The sequence below is a fragment of the Cupressus sempervirens genome, chromosome 8, assembly GCF_028749045.1.
Source record: "Cupressus sempervirens isolate cs-2001-9-10 chromosome 8, ASM2874904v1, whole genome shotgun sequence".
NCBI classification, from domain to species: Eukaryota; Viridiplantae; Streptophyta; class Pinopsida; order Cupressales; family Cupressaceae; genus Cupressus; species Cupressus sempervirens.
In genome coordinates this window covers 51051290-51072221 of record NC_143125.1, presented here as the reverse complement: position 1 = coordinate 51072221, position 20932 = coordinate 51051290, and the positions used below count along the sequence as shown (strand labels likewise).

At 39.4% G+C, this 20932-nt stretch overlaps 1 protein-coding gene across 2 annotated transcripts in view; it reads left to right on the top strand.

The window, feature by feature from the left end:
* LOC149541565 (uncharacterized) overlaps positions 1-20932 on the top strand; it is a 182886-nt gene that overhangs the window by 56141 nt on the left and 105813 nt on the right. For both annotated transcript variants that reach the window (XM_089796774.1, XM_089796775.1), the window contains exon 3: positions 14665-15000. In XM_089796774.1, coding sequence (XP_089652900.1) covers positions 14665-15000 — 336 coding nt within the window. The remainder of the gene's footprint in view (positions 1-14664; positions 15001-20932) is intronic.

Here is a 20932-nt window from a genome sequence, read left to right as displayed (position 1 = left end):
CCTAGGCACTACAAGGAAGAGATAGAGAAGACGATCAAGGAGCTTTTAGATATGAGACATATCAGACCTAGCTCTAGCCCCTTTGCCTCTTCAGTGGTGTTGGTTAAGAAGAAGGACGACACCCTCGGATGTGTATAGACTACCGCGCCTTGAACAAGAGAACCATTAAAAACAGGTATCCGATTCCTTGCATTGATGAGTTACTGGATGAGCTTCATGGGGCAGTTTATTTCTCGAAGATAGACCTTCAATTAGGATACCACCAGATACGAGTCCAAGAGGAGGATGTGCATAAGATAGCTTTCAGATGCCACTACGGACACTACGAGTTCTTGGTGATGCCTTTTGAGCTCACTAACACACCAACCACTTTTCAGTCTTGTATGAACCATATTTATAAAAAACAGCTAAGGAAGAGTGTGTTAGTTTTCTTTGATGATATATTGATCTTTAGCAGGACTTGGGAATAACATTTGCAGCATTTGGATGAGGTCCTTAGTCTCATGGAGGAATATTTTTTATTCGCAAAAGAGTCTAAGTGTGAATTTGGGTTAACCGAGATTCTCTATTTGGGACATGTGATTGGTGCCGAGGGGGTTAAGGTGCATCAAGAGAAGATACAAGCAATCTTGGATTGGCCACCACCGAGAGATGTATCAGAGTTGTGGGGTTCCCTTGGTCTTTGTTCCTATTATCGGCGGATCGCTAGACGGTTGTCTCAGGTAGCAACACCCTTTAGCGATCTGACACGGAAAGGAGCATTTAGTTGGACAAAAGCTTCTGAGGCAGCCTTTGTGTAATGACCCTTACTATAAAGGCCACTGAAACCCTCAAACTGGACTTAGGAATTTTGTCAAACAGTTGGCATGTAACCGAATAAGGCTGCAATATTACTAATTGTTGTACAACAAAACCTCAATATATGATGCCAATAATGTATGAACAACAATTCCAGATTATAACACTACCAATCTAAGAGATAGATGACAATATGAAACTCAAATATGAAGTCCAATGCAATTCTGATTTTATGACAGCAAATAGAACTGGTTACAATGAGAGACTGTCACAACTATGCACTTCTAACACATCAAGCTCTTGACAATGCAATGTTATGACATGAACAATAACCCAGTTCAGATTTGGAATGCAAATGACGAAACTTTTACAACAGTTATTAATGACTGGAAATAACTATTTATGCAATGACAGTGTTGACTTCAGTTTGTGCACCTGGAATAGCTCCAATTTTGCCGGATATGAATGCTGAATGAAGACCTCACAATCTGCCCCAAACCAACTCACAAAATTGCTGTTGCTGCCTAACTGACAGGGCCGTACAGGTATGGCCTGGTACGGCTGCTAGATAAAAATATTGCAGCGTTTTTTGTCACTCCAAAAGCAATAAATCTGGGCGCCTAGGGTTGCTGAATAACCCCCTAAAATATGAAATTCATCCGTCAAGCCAATTAGGAGTTATGAGCAAAAACGTGGGTCCAAACCCTGGACTGGCAGTCTGAAAATAATGCACAACTGTGTCTACAAAACCTGTTAATCAATCCACAAATGCTAGGGCACAACTGAAACCCTTATTCCAACCAAAGTAAACCCTTATAACTGAATCTCAATGAAGTCCAAATGAGATGGCTGAATTACCAACTCCTCAAATGCAACAATTCAGGTGATATTTCACACCCTCAAAGTCGCCAATCCAAGGGAGTGATTCGTTCCCAAAGATCAAATAATTTGCAGACCCAAGAGACTACAAATTTGCTCCACAATGGAAGAAGTAGAAGAAATCTCAAATCCAAGCATGTCCAAAATGAGAGGCCCAGCCCTCTATTTATTCACTTTTCTAAGAAGTTGCTAGAACTTCTAGAAACATCCTTTATAAAATCTCATTATAATGCACTCTTTCTAGAACTTCTAGAAACATCCTTTATAAAATCTCATTATAATGCACTTTTTATAATAAAGTAATTTTATAAAATAAAAAGTGCAACTCAACTTAAAATTATAACATGTAGGCCCCAATAACACATAATAATAAAATATAACCTCTTAACACTTCTTCAAGAGCAAGATATGACCATCTGATCCGCAGAATTGACTCTCTCTCCACACCATTTGCCTACGAGAGTCTGGAATAGGCAAAATCCATGATCAATGTCATGTCGAACTAAAGAGGGGACATTACAGTCCGCCCCTCCTGAAATTGCTTGGCCTCAAGCAATCTCAACGCCGGGTGCTGCAAAATAGCTTCCCCCTCCCAAGTAGCATCCTCAACAGGTAGATCTTTCCACTTAACCAAGTATTCTCTGATCACTCTTCTGCGAAGCTGCTTTTCTCTGCTCTCCAGGATGGATTCTGGCACTAAAATCAATTTTCCCTCATCGTCTAAAGGAGGTAATATTGTGGAAGGCACCACATTCTGACCCAACGCCTTCTTGAGGCGGGACACATGAAACACATTGTGCACCCTGCTGTCTGCCGGAAGCTCCAACTCATAAGCCACCTCACCAATTCGCCTGATAACCCTGAATGGTCCGTAATAGCGTGGCTTGAGTTTCTCTGCACCACTCTTCTTAAGAGTAGATTGCCTGTATGGCTGCAACATGAGGTAAACCATATCATCCACCTCAAAACTACGCTCAGTCCTCTTCTAGTCTGCATACTGCTTCTGCTGGTTCTGAGCTCTCGCAATATTATCTTTGAGAGTAGCAACTATATCCTTACTCTCCTGTAATAATTCTCCTGCATTGGGTACCCGGCTGTCGACCAACAACAAATCCAAGAAACTAGGTGCTTCATAACCGTAAAGTGCCATGAAGGGTGTCATCTGTATAGTGATGTGATATGTAGTATTGTAACAATACTCGCAGAGATATATCCATCTGACCCAAGCTCGCTGCCGAGCTGCCACATAATTCCTTAAATACCCTTCCACCCATTTGTTCACAATCTCCGTCTGACCATCGGTTTGTGGGTGATAGCTAGTGCTGGGTGTAAGCTCCGTGCCACATAACCGGAATACCTCCTGCCAAAAATGACTCATGAAACGGCTATCCCTGTCACTCACAATGTTCCGAGGCAATCCGTGCAATTTGAAAACCTCCCGAAAGAAAACCTCTGCCACCTGAGCTGCTGAGTGGGTAGTGGTGATAGGAAAGAAATGAGCATATTTTGTTAATCTATCTACCACCACAAATACAATCCCGTCCTTGTACCTTGGGCAAACTTGTGATAAAGTCCATGGAGATGCACTCCCACTTCCTGTCAGGGATCGGAAGTGGCTGTAGGAACCCTGCCGGATAGGTGTGTTCTTGTTTGTTTTGCTGGCAAACAAGACACTCTCGAACGTACTGGAAAACATCAGCTTTCAGCCCCTTCCAAGTGAACCGCTCTCGAACTGACTTGTAAGTCTTGAAGTACCCGGGATGGCCTGCTGTCGGTGAGTCGTGAAATGCTCTCAAAATCAGTTGCTTAACCTTCGATCCTGGGACTAGGTAAATCCTGTTCTTGTAAATGATTAAATCATCTACAAGTGTGTATCTGGTATCAATCACTGTTCCCTCCACTATATCGGAGGCCCATGTATCCCTGGCATACTCTGCTATAATCAAGTGTCGCCAATCCTCTGATATCTGAACCATAAGAGTGAGGTGTGGCCTTCGAGAAAGAGCATCTGCAACAACATTCTGAGTTCCCTTGACATATGAGATGTCAAAATCATATGCCTGCAACTTACTTACCCACTTTTGCTGGCGATCATTCAGGTCCCGCTGTCCCAAGAAATGCCTCAAACTGTTATGATCAGTTTTAATACAAAACTTGCTACCCACAAGATATTGTCTGAATTTGGCCAAAGCATGCATGATGGCCAACATCTCCTTATCATATATACTGAATGAACGCTCGGGGCCTCTGAGCTTCCTGCTCTCATAAGCTATGGGGTGCTTATTCTGCATAAGTACAGCACCTACTCCCTCTCCAGATGCATCACATTGAAGCTCAAATGGCTTCGTGAAATCAGGTAATGCTAGAACTGGGCACGTAGTCATTATCTCCTTAAATCTCATAAAACAGTCCTGTGCCTTCTGAGTCCACACAAATTCCCCTTTTTTCAGTAGATCTGTCATGGGAGCTGCATGTCGTGAGTAGCCACTGACAAACCTGCGATAGAAACCACATAAACCAAGGAACCCCCTCAACTGTGTAAGGTTCTCTGGTGGAGGCCAATCAACAATAGCGCGAATCTTTTCAGGATCCATCCGCACTCCATCTGCACTAATAATGTGTCCCAAATATAACAGCTCGGTCATCCCTAAGTCACATTTGGACTCTTTTGCATACAAGGACTCCTTCTGTAAAATGCTCAACACTGTCTCCAAATGCTCTAGATGCTCCTGCCATGATCGGCTATAGATCAAAATGTCATCAAAAAACACCAGCACAAATTTCCTCAACTGATGGTGGAAAACTCTGTTCATAGTGGACTGGAAAGTGGCAAGTGCATTGGTCAGACCGAAAGGCATGACTACAAACTCAAAGTGCCCACAATGACATCTGAAAGCAGTTTTCTCAATATCCTGTTCATGGACTCTGATCTGGTGATATCCTGTTCTCAAATCAATTTTCGTAAAATAACAAGCCCCATGCAATTCATCTATCAACTCATCAATGCGAGGAATGGGATACCTGTTCTTAATGGTTCTCTTATTTAATTCCCTGTAATCAACACACATCCGAAGAGTTCCATCCTTCTTTTTTACCAAAACAACAGAAGATGCAAAAGGTGACTTACTCGGTCGGATGTGCCCCATAGCTAGCAACTCCTCGATGGTCCTTTCGATCTCATCCTTGAGTCGCTTTGGGTGTCGATATGGTGTGATCATGATAGGCTTAGCACCTTCCTCCAGCTCAATAACATGCTCAATGCCTCTGTCCGGTGGCCTGCCTGGTGGAATCTCACTGAATACCTTTTCGTACTTAATCCTCAATTTCTGAATATCAGGATGATATTCTGTCTTATGTTGCTCCTCCTGTGTAGGTGTCAAAGTACAAACTGCTGCCCACTCTATATCATTATGCCTAGTTAATCTCTCCAGCCGCCTAAATGAGATAGTCCTGATGTCTCCATTACGGATAGCCTTAAGCACATGAGTCCTACCATTCACTTCGAATTGTATCTCCATATCCTCTAGTCTCAGGGTAACCACCTTCAATGAATGTAGCCACTGCATTCCAAGTACTATATCCATGTCACCCATGTTGACCACATGATAGTCCGCCTTAAACTCATAGTTGTTCAGGCGCAAAGGTAGGTCTCGTACCATCCTGTCACAACGAAGAGTGTATCCATCAGCTACCTTGACTCTTAATCCCACAAACTCCTCAGTAATGAGTCCACGCTTCTCCACGAATCGTGCATCAATGAAATTATGTGTGGCACCTGTGTCCAATAATGTAATAACCTTCTGCCCAGCCAAAACTCCCCGAAGTTTGAAAGATCCCTCTCTCTGGATACTAGACAGTCGTGCTTCCTGTAAATGTAGCTCTGTTCCCTGCTGTTGCCCTGCACTGTCTATCTCCTGCTCTCCCTCTGCTTCATCAGGATCCTCATCATGATGTTCTGAACTATCTGAATCTGAACCTTCGTAATAAGCCCACATTGCTCGGTTGGTCTTCCCTTTTGGCCTCATAGGACAGTCATGGCCATACTCATACGGGCCTTTGCAATAGAAGCATAGCTTCTTCCTACGCAAGTCATTAAGTGTCTCCTTGTCCAACCTCTTACTTTCCTCCTTAGGTAGCTGTGTCTCTCTATGAAAGGGTTTCCTGTCCTTATCTTTTCCTGAAGGGAAACTCTTTGCCTGGAATTTATTTTTAGAAGCTGAAGAGGAATCCATGTCACGAGCTTTCTTAATGGCTTCCTGCAAAGCGGGAGGGTTGAGAGCTTTAATCCACCCTCTCAACGGATCAACTAGCCCATCCATAAATAAAACCAATAGCCTCCGTTCAGATACATCTGTTACTAACACTGCAAGTTTTTGAAACTCTGAAATGTATGTTTCCAATGATCCCCATTGTTTAAGCTGAGCTAACTCCTTGAAATGGAGTTCTGGATCCTTCTTATCAAAACGTTCAATCAGTCTCTCCGTAAACTCCACATATGAGGTAATGTGTGCATGACCCATAGTGATCATACCATGATGCCACCACTCGTGTGCTAACCCATCCAGGTGAATTGCTGCATACTTAATAGCTTCTTCCTCAGACATAGGGTTCAATTGAAAGTATGTGTCAAGTTTTTGAACCCAAGCTCTTGCTGTAGACTTCCCCGAGCCATCATAATATGGTAACTGAAGTTTCCCTACTTTCTTTCGTAACTCATAGCTCTGAGTCCTGTCATGTCCACGGGGCATATGCTTCATCCGCACATCCATATACTCTCTAAAGGTGATTGCAGCTGTAAAATCTGGACCTCCTGCTTCCCAATCTCTCCTCAGCTGATCCTGTATGTCAGTGATCTGGGGTTCTGGTACTGGCTGCTCTGGAGCTCTAGGAAGGAACGTGGGAATCATAGGTCTCGAACTCACTGTCCTAGCTTGCTGGGGTGCATGACCGAAATTGTTCCCAATTTGTTCGCCTCCATTATGTATCCCATCCTGATTATTCCCATTCTGATTGTTACCATTCTGATTATTTCCTCCACCTATGTTAGCGTTCAACCCCATTTGACGAGCCATCATCTGCATCATAAGCTCCATTCTCTGATTCTGTTCCTGTGCTCTTTGTTCGGCTAATCACTGTCCCTGTGCCAAGGTGTCTAATAACTGTAAAAATCTTTCCTCTTGCTGATCTGGACCGGCATTCCCGCCTCTATCCATATTGTAGTCGTAGTCTTGATCAAAGAATACCTCCCCTGTGTCTGTATGACTGGATTCTATGTCCACCTGTACAGATGAGCTAGACTGTTCGCTCTGCAGGTCTGAAATCCTATCTTGTCTTGCTTTGGTATTGCAGAAATTATAAAGCCTCTGTCGCATGCTCAAACATAAATGTTCTGATTTTAGTGTTTTGACATTTCGTCAAACACTTTCCCTCCTATCCAGTTGTTCCAAATTCCCTATAAGACCTCCACAGGATGGCATGACTTATAGCTCTGATACCACTGTAATGACCCTTACTATAAAGGCCACTGAAACCCTCAAACTGGACTTAGGAATTTTGTCAAACAGTTGGCATGTAACCAAATAAGGCTGCAATATTACTAATTGTTGTACAACAAAACCTCAATATATGATGCCAATAATGTATGAACAACAATTCCAGATTATAACACTACCAATCTAAGAGATAGATGACAATATGAAACTCAAATATGAAGTCCAATGCAATTCTGATTTTATGACAGCAAATAGAACTGGTTACAATGAGAGACTGTCACAACTATGCACTTCTAACACATCAAGCTCTTGACAATGCAATGTTATGACATGAGCAATAACCCAGTTCAGATTTGGAATGCAAATGACGAAACTTTTACAACAGTTATTAATGACTGGAAATAACTATTTATGCAATGACAGTGCTGACTGTTCTAATCCAGAACATGCAATATTTTGGCAATCAAAACTTCAGTTTGTGCACCTGGAATAGCTCCAATTTTGCCGGATATCAATGCTGAATGAAGACCTCACAATCTGCCCCAAACCAACTCACAAAATTGCTGCTGCTGCCTAACTGACAGGGCCGTACAGGTATGGCCTGGTACGGCTGCTAGATAAAAATATTGCAGCGTTTTTTGTCACTCCAAAAGCAATAAATCTGGGCGCCTAGGGTTGCTGAATAACCCACTAAAATATGAAATTCATCCGTCAAGCCAATTAGGAGTTATGAGCAAAAACGTGGGTCCAAACCCTAGACTGGCAGTCTGAAAATAATGCACAACTGTGTCTACAAACCCTGTTAATCAATCCACAAATGCTAGGGCACAACTGAAACCCTTATTCCAACCAAAGTAAACCCTTATAACTGAATCTTAATGAAGTCCAAATGAGATGGCTGAATTACCAACTCCTCAAATGCAACAATTCAGGTGATATTTCACACCCTCAAAGTCGCCAATCTAAGGGAGTGATTCGTTCCCAAAGATCAAACAATTTGCAGACCCAAGAGACTACAAATTTGCTCCACAATGGAAGAAGTAGAAGAAATCTCAAATCCAAGCATGTCCAAAATGAGAGGCCCAGCCCTCTATTTATTCACTTTTCTAAGAAGTTGCTAGAACTTCTAGAAACATCCTTTATAAAATCTCATTATAATGCACTTTTTCTAGAACTTTTAGAAACATCCTTTATAAAATCTCATTATAATGCACTTTTTATAATAAAGTAATTTTATAAAATAAAAAGTGCAACTCAACTTAAAATTATAACATGTAGGCCCCAATAACACATAATAATAAAATATAACCTCTTAACACTTCTTCAAGAGCAAGATATGACCACTGATCCGCAGAATTGACTCTCTCTCCACACCATTTGCCTACGAGAGTCTAGAATAGGCAAAATCCATGATCAATGTCATGTCGAACTAAAGAGGGGACATTACACTTTGATAAACTGAAACAGGTGATGAGTACACGTCTAGTGTTAGTACTTCTTGATTTTTCTACACCCTTTGTTTTGGAGTGTGATGCTTTTGGAAGTGGAATAGGGGCAGTATTGATGGAGGATTGTCATCCCATTGCTTTTGAGAGCAGGAAACTTAGGGACAGCAAACTACTATATTCCATGTATGATAACGAGATGCTAGCCATAATGCATGCCTTAGCCAAATTTAGGCAATACTTGGTGGGGAGTAAATTTACAGTAAAGACCGATCATAACAGCTTATGCTACTTCCTGGAACAGAAGGAGTTGAATGAGAGGCAGTAGAAATGGGTCAGCAAGATCCAAGCTTACGATTTTGACATTGAGTATGTCAAAGGGAAAAATAATATAGTTGCTGATGCTCTTTCCTGAAGACCCCTAGTGCTAGAGTGTTACGCCATTTATGAGATTTCAGCAGATTGGCGGTACTGGCTATCAGTGGAGTATTCCAAAAATGCTCACGCATGTCAGATTATAGATGGTATACTTCAGGACAAACGGTAGAAGGTGATGAATGATGTTTATATTACAAAGATAAAATCTACCTAGTACCCGAATCTAAACTAAAGGAGGATATTATGCACACCATACATGATGCACCATCAGCAAGGCACCCAGGGTTTTTAAAACTTATAGGTAGATCAGGGAGAGATTCTCTTGGAAGGGGCTAAAGGACGATGTATTGCATCATGTTAGAGAGTGCCAGACTTGTCAGTAGAACAAGTTTGAACAGGGCTTTCCTGCAGGTTTATCAACCTCTCCTTATTCCAGCTCAGAGGTGGGAGAGCATCTCCATGGATTTTATTACAAGGTTGCCTAGGGTCCAGGGCAAGGATTGCATCTTTGTGGTGGTAGACAGATTGACTAAGTATGCACACTTCTTCACGATTGCCGTAGAGTGGTCAGCTTCTTAGGTAGCTGAGTTGTTCTTTCGAGAGGTTTTCCATCTCCATGGATTACCCAGGACTGTTGTGAGTGACAGGGATAGTAGGTTTCTCAACACCTTTTGGCAAGGGATTTTTAGATTGACAGGTACAGAGTTGACTCCCAACACTAGCTATCACCCACAAATGGATGGTCAGACTGAAATAGTGAATAAATGGGTGGAGGGGTACTTGAGGAATTGCACTGTAGGCCAGCAGAGAGCTTGGGTTAAGTGGTTGTATTTGGGGGAGTATTGTTATAGCACCACTTATCATATGTCCGTTCAAATAACTCCTTTCCATGCCCTTTATGGTTACAAGCCTCTCTCTTATATTGATTTGGCCTTACAGGACAGCAGGGCGCCATTGGCCAAAGATTGGATTATGGACTAGCAGGACTTCCTTCGAGCTCTTAGGGATAATATTCAGCAGGCACAAAACCAGTAGAAGTTATACGCTGATCGACATCGTACTGAGTGGAGTTTTGAGTTGGGTGAGAGTTTTTCTTTGGCTATAGCCATATAGACAAAGCTCCTTGAAGAAAAGTGAGTCAGAGAAACTTAAGCCCAGATTTTACGGACCTTATTGTATCATCAAGAGGGTTGGAGAGGTCGCTTATGAACTAGATTTGCCAGGTGATAGCCAAATCCACAACGTTTTTCATGTTTCTTGCCTCGAGAAGGCTGTGGGCCAGCAGATTGTACCCTCAGAGAGTTTGCCCCCGCTTGATGAGGTGGGTAAGCTTATTTTGGTGCCGGAGGAAGTGATTGAAACCAGGGAGAGGAAGCTGCGTAACAAAACTGTCAGGGAATAACTAGTCCGATGGAAAGATTTACCATATGAAGACGCCACTTGGGAAGGTGAGTCTATACTACAGCACCCAGCATTGAGATTGCTTGAGGGCAAGCAATCCTGGGAAGGGAGGACTGTCATGCCCCCTTCTTAGCTCTAGTGTTTTGGCGCCAAGTTAATCTATCTCCACATCTGGATAGATTAACGACATTAACTAGCAAGATGCCTACTAGTCACATCGGAGGTTTAATTTTATATACTTAAGTATTTTATTAAAATGCATGGATAAAGTCACTTTATGTTATTAAGTTATTTACTTTATAAAGTGACTTAAATGACTACAGGACAAAAATGGTGTTTTATCCCACATTCCTTGCTTCTTTGTTTTTCCCTCACTTCGAGGTTATAAAAGAAGAGCTTGTATGGGGATTTGGACACAAAAGAATTTATGAATAGACATATTGTGAGTTCTGGTTACTTTATGTGACTGGTCCAAAACTGTGAGGACAAAACCCATCCAGTTTGGAGATTCTAAGGGAGTGGGACGTCAACCCCAAACTTCCTTCTTTTCAGCACTGGATAGGTTGGGTAGAAGAATCGGTATTAAGAAAGATGTTCAAAAATCGCTGAAAATGGAGGTAAGAACATTCAAGCAGTCTAGAAAACTCTTAGTTTAAAATTCCATGATTTTCGAAATTCCAGTGGTAGAACTTTTTATGCATGAGCTGGTATTTGAATGAAGGGACCAAGGAAGAATATGTAGTGGGGAAAAAACGAGAATACTGATAGAGGAATACTGTTCAGTTCATCAGCAGAGCCGACTGGGTTGGCATCTTCTACGCATGGCAATACGTCAACGATATTGGAAGGTTGCAGCAGATTTCTTCACGTTTCGGGTGTTAATATAACTCATATCAGACAAGGGAAGGTGTAGAATCTGCGGGTAGCAGTGAAGCTGGGTTTGCCGCGACAGTCTAATAAGGTCGGGTTCCTCGCCCATAACCATTGGGAGCTTGAACATATCACCTATAGAGACCACGACCGAGCTTGAGAAGTCTAAAATACTGCCAGTTGCCAGCTCACCATACAGTCGGGTTCTTTTACCTGAAGACATAGGAGCAAACTTTCTGGGTGATGGGTCGAATATGGAGGAAGGGAGGCGGAACCAGTCCACCATTTGAAATATTCCCCAATCTGACTGTATGTACCCCCTGTCAACTTTATTTAATAATGCGTTTACTCTTTGGTATTGTTCTCAAGATTTGAGTATTCAATGAACAGATTAGCAGTCTTATCATTCTTCAGGCAATATTAATGTATTGGAGATCTTTTAGAATAACTTGGTAAAATAGTTCCAAACTTTGGTTGTTTAATAATTCTCCAATATATCATTTACTGTTAGTAACCTCTACAGCAACATTCAGTATTAATCGTACCAAACTGGACACTATGACAATTGTTTGACAATATTACACAGTACAGTCTCAGGACTCTGTTATTAAAAATCAGTCAAGTTTATTACAATCTTATAATTTACAAAAGTGGCACCAAATATTGTAATACATAAAAGAATTGAGAAGTTAGGATAATTACTTTAGATTCTATAATTATTTTAGATTCTAGAATTCTAACAGAAGAGGGGACATTACAAAGTCCCAAGATTTACGAAATATGAGGCACCTATTTTGAATCTAAGAATCCTAGGAATTCTATTTTGAATTAAAGAAGGAGGTGAATGATTCATCCTCATTAATCCTTTGCCTAGAGGCTGCCAAATAAATATCTAATAAGCTCTTGAAATTGATAGCCTCATTAACTTTAGGTAATACCGTTAGTGTTGTACCATCCACAAACTATGAATGTGAGCGGGGGATAAAATCCCACCCCAGTTCCACTCTTGAATCAAACTTTGCGTTGCCCATGACTTGATGAATTTCCCAAATCTTCAACAATTAATATAAACAAGGTGATAAAGGACCCCCTTGGTGAATGCCCCCATTAGAGTTGAGAAGCATTTTAAGCTCACAATAAATGAGAGAAAAGTATGAGGAGGAGGTAAAACAACTCATGACCCACATGATTCATTCATGGTCGAACCTGAAAGCTTTCAAGACCTTGTGAGAAAAGGACTAGTTGATCCTGTCATAATCCTTGGCCATGTCAAGCTTAATAAACATAGTTCTCTCTTTTGAAGTAGCCATATAATGAATAACCTCATTAATCCTTTGCCTAGAGGCTGCCAAATAAATATCTAATAAGCTCTTGATAGCCTCATTAACTTTAGGTAATACCGTTAGTGTTGTACCATCCACAAACTATGAATGTGAGCGGGGGATAAAATCCCACCCCAGTTCCACTCTTGAATCAAACTTTGCGTTGCCCATGACTTGATGAATTTCCCAAATCTTCAACAATTAATATAAACAAGGTGATAAAGGACCCCCTTGGTGAATGCCCCCATTAGAGTTGAGAAGCATTTTAAGCTCACAATAAATGAGAGAAAAGTATGAGGAGGAGGTAAAACAACTCATGACCCACATGATTCATTCATGGTCGAACCTGAAAGCTTTCAAGACCTTGTGAGAAAAGGACTAGTTGATCCTGTCATAATCCTTGGCCATGTCAAGCTTAATAAACATAGTTCTCTCTTTTGAAGTAGCCATATAATGAATAACCTCAGTAGCCACTACTATCCCATCCACAATTTGTCTCCCAACAAGAAATCCTCATTGTTCTTCTGAAATTAAAGAGCAAAGTCAAGGCTTAAGCCTCTCAACAATTAGCTTAGTAATAATATTGTAGACCATGTTACATGAGGTTATATGTCTAAAGAGCTCTAGAGAATAAGCTTCTTCCTTTTTTGGAGTAAGAGCTAACAATGTAGCATTTATGGCTTTAAAACATGTGTTATTCCTTGGAGATTCCAAAACCACCTCAAAAAGATCCTACTTCACAATATCCCAAAATTCCTGATAAACCTCCATAGGAAAACCCTTTGGACCAATACTTTCTCTTTCTTCATCTGAAACACAACCATTTCCAACCCATCTAGAGTGATGATATTATTTAAAGAGGCATTCATTTCAGTAGAAACAAGTAAAGGATTTTTTTAAAGAATAAGATCTTTCTTTAGAGTCATAGGAGTTTCCTGAGCAAGAATCTCAAATAGTATTGAGGGACTTCCCTAATCATCCTATTAGATGAGAGCTGATTTCCATATGAGGATCTGAGAGAAGTAATGAGATTTCCTTGCCTTCTATCCTTCACAGAGTTATGGAAAAGGTGGCATTTCTATCCCCAACCTACAACTAGTCAATACAAGGCTTTTGCTTCCAAAAGATATCCTCCCACAACTCCCATTCCTCTACCTCTTTGACAGTGGCTGCCTCTAATCTGAAGGATTCTTCAGTTAGTCCATGATCTCTGATCTCGCAGGTTATAGCTACCAGATGGGTCTGGGCAGCCATTTTAGCAGTGAAAACATTGCCAAAGCACTACTTGTTCCACCTCTTGTTCTATTTGATCCTGATGAGGGATCACGTAGTGTGATTTGGGATGCTGATGGTCTAAGACAATCTAATCCAGAAGCTAATCACTGTAACTGAAATTGGAGTCCCTTGAGAAAGGAATACATTGCAGTGCCAAACACAGGTTTCTGTGGTCTACTAAACTGCTATAGACTCTTGCAAAGAAGAGTTACAAAGCCACATGAATTGAAATTTGGAAGAAGGGTTTTTGGAGGTCCTGAAGAGAGTAGCAAAAAATTTGATTGGTCAATGATCCAATCCTTTCGAGTCGAGGATTTCTCAACTTGTGTTCCGGTTGTCCCTTATCCAAACATTGGACACAAGGAACCTGTCTGACTTCTCAGAGATAGCATCAAGGCCCCATCTCCTATTGTTCCTTGTAAAATCTCCATTGTTACAATATTCAAGTACTAGAAACTGTTCTCCATGCCACTAAAGACTTTTGTAATACTTCTGTGGATAAATCTTCTTCTATCATTTTCCTACACAGTTTGTTCAAATCGTAATAATAGGATGTAATAGTACTGATTGCAATCTCTAAGTGCCCAGCTTGCTGTGAAGTTTGTAGTATGTTAATTCTTATCAAAAAAGAATTGTTTTAAAAAAAATTTAGGGTTCTTCTTTTTGGAAAGCAGTGCCCAGCCTGGTGGTAAATACTTTTATGTCAATATTGTAACTTGATGGTTTGATTGTTTGAAAGGAAACACAGCCTTCCATTCCTTTGTTGTTTTTGTTTGACTGATTTTGACTTCCTCATATTTACAGGATGAAATTGCATCTGGGCAACGCAAGAGATCAGTTAAGCTACAAGCTCTGGAGAAAAAACTTTCTATACTAGAAAAAGCACTTGAACTTAATCCAGATAGTGAAGAGCTGATGCTTTTTTTCTTAGAGACTTGTAAAAAACGTGATAATGTCTCTGTTCTGATCCAAAGATGGGAAGGTGCATTAGTAAAGCATTCAGGGAGCTATAAATTGTGGAGAAGGTTCCTGCAATTCTGCAAAGGAGACTTTTCTTCTTTTACAGTCTCAAAGATGAGAAAGATGTATAGCCATGCTATCCAAGCTTTATCTGCTGCACGTAATGAACTCTACAAAAAGGTTACATATTTTTTTCCTCACTGGGAATCAGTTGTTTTTTGTGTGTAGTGTTTTGGTTTATTCTGATTAAACAACTTAGGGTAGAATTAAAAGCTCCAATGCTCATTAGTTAGTGTGGATTATGCTCCAAAAATTGCATTATTAGGGTTTATTTTTTTTTAGTACTATAACATATTATTTAAATTTTCTTTGATCTCACAGATTAAGTTCAACATCGTATATATCTGCTAGAATATCTGTATGATGTGCACCTTGTCTTTGTTTGGATGCTATCTATTATCTCTCTGATTTCTGACGCAGATGATGTCAATTTCTTTAAGCTATGACAAGAATTTTATTTTGTTGGAGTTTTGTGAACAAGGAGGATGTGTTTTTGTGATAACGAAAATTTTCCTTTGTTTTGTTGTTGGCGATTATTTCTGTATACTGATATAATGCATAGATGCCTTGAATCATCAGAGAATATATTCGTATAAAAAAAACAAACTTTGCAGTTTTTAGTTCCATAATCAAACATCATTAAGCAGTATAAAAGATGAGGTCAAATCCATGACATTGAAGTTACAACAAATATTGGCCAGGAAAATTGGCAGCTTAGTTTGTCAGCTAGAATTGTGAAATTGCAGATACAAATACCTAGTTAACTTTTTAATTGGTTTTTAAATGGACTGAAGTTATGTTCATGTCTCCTCATTTGTGAAATGTTTTGAGACATCCCGTGCCTCCTTAGAGGGCAGGGAATTCATACTTGTAAAACATTTAATGTAGCAAGTCCTGTTTGTCCTTTAAAGTATCATCTCAGAATTTACTTCCATCAGAGGGAATATTTTTAAGGATTGGAATTAGTTGTGCCTACATAGTAACAAATGGTGAAAGGGACTGGAATGGCTCCTTGAACTAACCATTCGTTTTGATTTGTAATATGAAAAAAATCCAGAATTTGTTGCTTAGGCAAGTGTAATTTATAGATTTGAAATGAACATATAGCAAAAGGGACGTGAATGCTTTTTTGAACCAATACTTTGTACAATTGATAAGTTTCTTGTCTTGAGTTATTGTCTATGCAATCCTAATCGACATAGCATACGAAGGAGCAAGTACCTCACAGGTTGGATGGCTGTGCTAGTTAAAAAGCTATCTCAGACATTATAAAAATAAATAAAAAAGGCGATGGTGTAACTATACAATACCTCAAAGGATTGCTAACATAATGCATGTTCTGATACTGCATCCATTTCTGAGAAGTATAATGGATAAATCTGTAATTGGTAATCATAAATTCTGTTACAACAATTTGGTAGGAGTTATAATTAAATATGGCAAAGGCACTAGAAACTAAAATTTCATTCCTTCCTCATTCTGTCCATTAATTGCTTGAAAGGGGCTGAAACCTTTGAGGCTGCTATATGTAGAAATGGTTTGTGGTTATCTCGTGCACTCTACAATTTGAACGATTTGTGATTATTTGAGTAGGCCTTTCATAGGTTCTTACAGTTTGCTTTTGTGCTCTTCCACCCTTCCTACTCCTCCCTAAAGACCCACCACTATATCCTTTGCCATAAGATGGACCTTTTCATCTCCCTTCTTAGACGTAGCCTTTGGGCCTCCCTTCACTGTTCCCCCAAGTCCTTTTGGCATACCCTTTTCCCTCGCCATACCCACCTTTCCTCTGAGCTTGAACACAAACTACAAGTCAACCATACACCCGCACTCTATGACATCCTTGATTGGTAGCCTTTCCAGGTTACTACCCCTCATTGTCGCCTTTTGTGTGTACACCACCATTGGGGAGGTTGTCAGAACTATGAATTGTAGCGGTGAATGAGGAGGGTTTCCAAGCCAAGTTCTTCAAACATGGCTAAACTGTTCTAGGGTCGTATTTAGCTGATCTCTGCAATCATGTTGTTCGTACAGGGCTCCCTCCATTTTGGTCGCACCACACCATCCATCCAATCCACAAGGCCAGTCATGTCTCAAACTCCAATAATTATAGGACCATCATGGTTGGGAACACCTCTAAACTGTACACCATGATCTCTCTAAAGAGTTGGATCAGCATCACTTTTTTGCGAAGGGGCAAGGGAGTTTCAAACTTTTTAATCAGACTATGGATCATATTTGATAAGGGAAATTATTGAGGAGGCACACCATCACTCCTCAAAAGGTTTATCATTGCTTTGTTCAATTCTGCAAAGCCAATTTGTCCCAAGGATGATTTTTTCAGACCCTTTAGGACATTTGTATTTCTGAGACTCTTCTAACAGCTATCACGAGACTATATGATGTGGTTTTAGGTTGTCTTAAGACTCCTAGGTTCTCGAACTTCATTTAGAGCACTATTGGGGTTAAGCAAGGCTGCCCCCATTCACCTACTTTATTCAATATCTACATTGATGAGGTGGAGAGCTTTCTTCAAGATCATGCTCTTGAGGGGGATGGTTCCTTCTCCAACAAGTTTTGATCTCTATTCTTATTTTTGTGGATTATGTTTTTCTTCTAGCCTCCTCTCTGGAGGGCTGTTAGAGATAGTTGGATGGTCTTGCATGATTTTGTGAGTCGTGACATTTGACAGTTAATTTGGAGAAGACCAAGGTGATGGTCTTCTTTGCACTTAAGACTTCTCAACTCCATTTCTTTTCAAGGGTTTGGAGGTGGAGGTCTCTTCCTCATACACATACCTACAGGTCAAGTTCTCTAGCCCCCACTTTGTTGATGCTTTGTAACTTCAGTCAGATGAATACATAGTGAAGATATATATATATATATATATATATATAGAGAGAGAGAGAGAGAGAGAGAGAGAGAGAAGAAATATACTTATATATATACACACATGTATATATTTTATTTATATATTAGAGAAAGAGTATATATATGTATAATTTGTATATATATAATTATAAATAATTATTATTATGAATGGACATGTCCCATGAAGGGACATGTCTATTTGTAACTCATTCTCCATATAAATATAAGTGGTTGCTACATTTGGAAAACACATACCAAATATTATGGCAGTGCTATTACATTTGTAGTGATCCTCATGAAAAAAACACAATATTAGAGCCAAGTACAAGCATGCTGCAAATGAAGATCGCATTCTTCTGGTGTATATATGTAAGTTCATTATCAAAAGAGCTAAGGAGAAGACTTCAAGGACAAGGTTTGTAAATTTCAGGTATGACTTAAAATTGATTCTTCGAAAGTAACCTTGACTGGGTTATAGGGAAAAAATGTAGAATGCATAGTTTGGAGTTTGATAGGATAAAGGCGCAACTAGTAAAACTAACACTAGGCAAAGCATTTTGTTTTTGGATTGTTGTGTGGGAAGGATAAACTTACCTTGTGTCGTACCAAATAGCATGATCTTTATGGAAAATTTCAAATTAAATGGTATTGGCAGAGGCAAATTTGCTCCTCAGCCAAATCTCAAACTAGGGGGTCAAAAGACACGGCAAAGACACTCACGTTAGACACAAACCATTCACAATATTAAGATATCCACTTTTTGACGTTAAGAGATATAAAGGAGGTTTATAAATATGATAATTGGCATATTACAAGAAGTGGGAATGGATTGAGCCACGAATTTTCCAAATTATTCTACAAACCCATATTACAGTCTGCTGTCATGGGAAGGAAGTGAGCTGGCAACAAAGGAAATTAAATGTCTACTCAAAATATGCACATGTTAGCTTATGAAGAAAAAAAAAGTATTGGCCTAGGTATATTTTGTGGAGTCGATGGGATATGCTCCCTAGATTCCATGAAAATAGTATTGGAACCAATCAGGTACTTTAATAAAATTAGTAATTACCGATCACTGACCTTGAAAAGGTGTCGATTTACAAGTCACGAGTCGTGTCGTTAGGTGGGCCCCCAAGGTAGATATTAAATAGAGAACCTCGTCAATGGAGAAGTGGAAAACGAATTGTATTCGACATAATTGTTTCTCTTTAATATTAAGCACAAAAGACCTTGAAGAACATACTTAAGAAAGGAGTACAAGGGAGGGATCAAATTAAGGCTTACGGTTATATAGAGATAGAGGTCTCAAGAACCGATTAAATCAAGCTGGGTATAAAGGTATGTTTTTTTTGGCATTTCATTAAGTATTCATTCCTATATCATAGTTGAAACTATGTATATTCAATAATATATAAATGTGCTTATATAGAACATTATGAATCTTTTAAAAATAGATAAGTAATGTTTATTATTAAAGATACAATTAATATTTTTGAGATCAATATAATATCTTAAGGGTGAAAGAAATTCAATATTATATGTATAATTACCACATCAGTGACGATGAGGAAAATTAAGGACGGTGGTGTGCAAATAAGTATTTTTTACCTTTGAGTATTACAATTATTTATTCATTATAGTCTCTCTCTGAATGTTGTTGCAGGAAACATGTGATTGATATTAGATTTAGAGGGAGTTTGACATTTTGTTAAAGGCAACTTTGGATGAGAAGCTCAAATGATTGATATTTAGAGGGAGTTCAAAAATTCTTGTGTGTGACTATGTGAGGTTAATGGGCCTACCCCCTATGGACATCATAAGGAAGTGATGACTTCCAAATGATTATCACTTTACCTACAGAAGTTAATTAAAGGTGACGATGCTTCAATAATTTAACCTTCTATTGTGATAAACATTTTATAAATGTCTGAAATAGATCATAATAGATTGTAAACTTGCATGGTGGATAAAGTTCCTTAAATAGATCATGGCCATCTATTATGATAGACACTTATGATATTTAAGTAGATTATGACAGATGATATCCTGCATGGTGGATTAAGTTCCTTAAATAGACCATGGCCTTCTATTGTGATGAACATCTTATGATGTCTAAGAAGATCACTATAGATGATAATTTGAATGGTGGATTAAGTTCCTTAAACAAATCATGGCTGTTCATATGGTAAACATTATGAGAATGCGTGTGCTTATGCCCTATGAACATTTCAAGTACATGGTGAATGTTATGCAAATTGATGTTTAGGAGGCCATTACATAGAGTAATTGGTGAATATCACGTGACTTGATGTTCATGAGGCCATTACTCACAATATTTGGTGAATATCTTGCAACTTAACATCTAGGAGGGCATTACTCATAGAGTACTTGGTGAATGTTATACAAGTTGACATTCATGAGGCCATTACTCTTAATATCATGAGATGATATCTAAATGGTGGATATCTTCTTATCAAAGATATCTTTAGTTTGCTAACTTGATATTACTTTGAGGCAATACATGTGTTTATCCTCCCTAGCTAAGAGGGAGTGTTGATGTTTTGTAGCTTCAATAAGATGAATACTAGTGAAGATATGTATATATATAATTTGTATATGTATAATTATAATAATTATTATTATGAATGGACATGTCCCATGAAGGGACATGTCTATTCGTAACTCATTATCCATATAAATAAAGTGGTTGCCACATTTGAAAAACACATACCAAATATTATGGCAGTGTTATTACATTTGTAGTGATCCTTAGAAAAACAACACACTTTAGAATGATGCCCACCCTTTAGTAGAGGATAAATAAGGGGTATAGTTCGTTGGCCATCCTTGAGCAACAATGTTTTTGGCACCACTTCGAGGACATTTTGTCCAAGATGACATTTGTTGATACTCTTATTAGACCTAGTGTTCTCTATGGTTCAGTGTTGTGGGGTCCTTGTTGGATTCTGATTGGGTTCATCTCAGAAGGTTCAAATTCTCCTCCAACGCATCATCCGGTGCAAGCACTCTATCTCACACAACATTATTCTTGTAGAGTTTGGGGCTCACCCCTTCAAACTTGAGGCCATCTTTGATTTGGTTTGGTTCCTTTGTCATCTTCAGGGATTTGTTGATTTGGGTGAAGGGCGTCACATGTATCCTTACTTTTCTTATTGCTTGT